We start from the raw sequence: 2,460 nt of genomic DNA on the forward strand, positions 1-2,460 counted from the left end.
ACTATTTAAGAGTTTATAGAAAAATTAAAAAAAATAACTTCTCTCATAATACTTTTATTTTTCATCACATTTCTATAAAATAAATACTTTTAACAGAATTATTTATTGTTTACGTTATTTGAACTTAATTAACTTAATTAAGTTGGTTATCCACAGTAGATGCGGTTTACTACTTAACGGTCCATAGTCCACGGTAGAGAAACCAAAAGCTAAGCAAAGGACAGCAGCATGATTTGCGGTAAAAGTCCCTTTCACAGCACATGTAGATGTAGACTATTTAAGAGTTTATAGAAAAATTAAAAAAAATAACTTCTCTCATAATACTTTTATTTTTCATCACATTTCTATAAAATAAATACTTTTAACAGAATTATTTATTGTTTACGTTATTTTATTAAAAAGAACTTAATTAAGTTGGTTATCCACAGTAGATGCGGTTTACTACTTAACGGTCCATAGTCCACGGTAGAGAAACCAAAAGCTAAGCAAAGGACAGCAGCATGATTTGCGGTAAAAGTCCCTTTCACAGCACAAAATACACATGTAGATGTACGCGACGCATTCCTTCGGCCCTTCCTCAATTATTATGAATAAATAATATTTTCAATTTCACACTCGGTCCTCTCCTTCTTACTCTCGAGTCGACCAACCTAATAGTCTATAGAAGCATCCATCCCCAAAAGGGAAACGGCCACCAGTCACCAGCAACCTCAACCTTTTATCCCCGGCCCCAACCCACCATGGCCATACGCATACACATATTCCTACTATTTCTTCTCCTTCCAAGCACTTCCGTTACCGCATTCCATTTCGAGGACTTCAACGTAGAAGAAACCATCGCAGCCACTGAACTCAAGCCAATCAAAGAAGCCGACACTCTCCGACAGAGCGAAGAGGAGGAGGCTCCCCGTCTCTGGAAGCTGAAGCTACACCACAGAGACAAAATCAGCGCACTACATAATACCTTCACCTTGCAGGACCACCGCAGCCGCTTCAACTCCAGAATGAGACGAGACGCGAAACGCGTGGCCTCCCTCGTTCGCCGCACCGCAACAAGAAGCAACAGTTACAAGGACGACGACAACAACAACGATGCTTTCGGTTTCGGGTCGAACGTGGTGTCGGGGACAGAGGAGGGGAGCGGAGAGTATTTCGTGCGTATAGGCCTCGGAAGCCCTCCGACGTACCAGTACGTGGTAGTGGACTCCGGCAGCGACATCGTCTGGGTACAATGCCAGCCTTGCAGCCAATGCTACAACCAGTCCGACCCCCTCTTCAACCCCGCCACCTCCACCTCCTTCTCCGGCGTCGCATGCACCTCCGCCGTCTGCGACCGCCTCGAGAACGCCGGCTGCAACCAGGGCCGCTGCCGTTACGAGGTCTCCTACGGCGATGGCTCCTACACCAAGGGCACCCTCGCCCTCGAGACCCTCACCTTCGGCAAAACCCTTGTCCGAAACACCGCAATTGGGTGCGGCCACTGGAACCAGGGCATGTTCGTTGGGGCCGCTGGGCTTTTGGGTCTCGGAGGCGGGCCCATGTCCTTCGTGGGCCAGTTAGGGGGCCAGACTGGAGGTGCCTTCGGGTACTGTTTGGTCAGTCGTGGGAGTACCGGCTCTTCCGGTTCCCTGGAATTCGGGCGCGAAGCCATGCCCGTGGGTGCTGCATGGGTGCCTCTCATTCACAACCCGCTGTTCCCCAGTTTCTACTACATTGGGCTTTCGGGTCTCGGGGTTGGGGGCTCCAAGCTAAACATATCCGAAAAGGTGTTCCAGATAAACGATTTGGGGGAGGGAGGGGTTGTTATGGACACCGGCACTGCCGTTACCCGATTGCCGAGTTCAGCTTACGAGGCGTTTCGTGATGCTTTCGTTGCGGAAACGACGAACCTGCCTCGGGCACCCGCGGTATCCATCTTTGACACTTGCTACGACTTGAACGGATTCGTGATGGTTCGGGTGCCAACGGTGTCGTTTTACTTCTCGGGTGGACCATTTCTGACTCTTCCAGCCAGGAACTTTATGATTCCGGCAGACGATGTGGGAACCTTCTGCTTCGCGTTTGCTGCTTCTCCCTCTGGCCTATCCATCATAGGAAACATTCAGCAAGAAGGCATCCAGATTTCGCTTGATGGAGCTAATGGCTTCGTGGGATTCGGACCCAATGTCTGTTGAGTATATACACAATTACATTTAGTTGTAGAGGATATATAATTTTGTCGTAATTAAGTCATCTCAGTGGTGGGGCCACACATTTTATTTATTTATTTATTATATATACTGCATCTTTGTTTTTTTTTTTTCTTTTCATAATTTACTATTAAGTAATAGTTTGTGGAAAGTGGTGCACTCCAGCCATTTTGATAGTGATGGGTAGTATCTAAATTTACACTGCGGTGGTATATCATTGGTCAAAAGAATCGTAGAAAGGTCAATAAAGCTTGCTCGGATATTAGAGTCC

At 47.0% G+C, this 2,460-nt stretch overlaps 1 protein-coding gene across 1 annotated transcript; it reads left to right on the forward strand.

The window, feature by feature from the left end:
• Nucleotides 413-2,460, forward strand: LOC107624495 (protein ASPARTIC PROTEASE IN GUARD CELL 2-like). Its single transcript, XM_016326986.2, has one exon. It carries the CDS (start codon nt 741-743, stop codon nt 2,172-2,174), a length of 1,434 nt encoding a protein of 477 aa, XP_016182472.1. The 5' UTR covers nt 413-740; the 3' UTR covers nt 2,175-2,460.

Source organism: Arachis ipaensis, chromosome B10 (genome assembly GCF_000816755.2).
Source record: "Arachis ipaensis cultivar K30076 chromosome B10, Araip1.1, whole genome shotgun sequence".
In the NCBI taxonomy this organism is placed as follows: domain Eukaryota; kingdom Viridiplantae; phylum Streptophyta; class Magnoliopsida; order Fabales; family Fabaceae; genus Arachis; species Arachis ipaensis.

Bases quoted from the DNA above. Each gene is read 5' to 3' on its own strand.
- LOC107624495 (XM_016326986.2), top strand. From the start codon at position 741: ATGGCCATACGCATACACATATTCCTACTATTTCTTCTCCTTCCAAGC.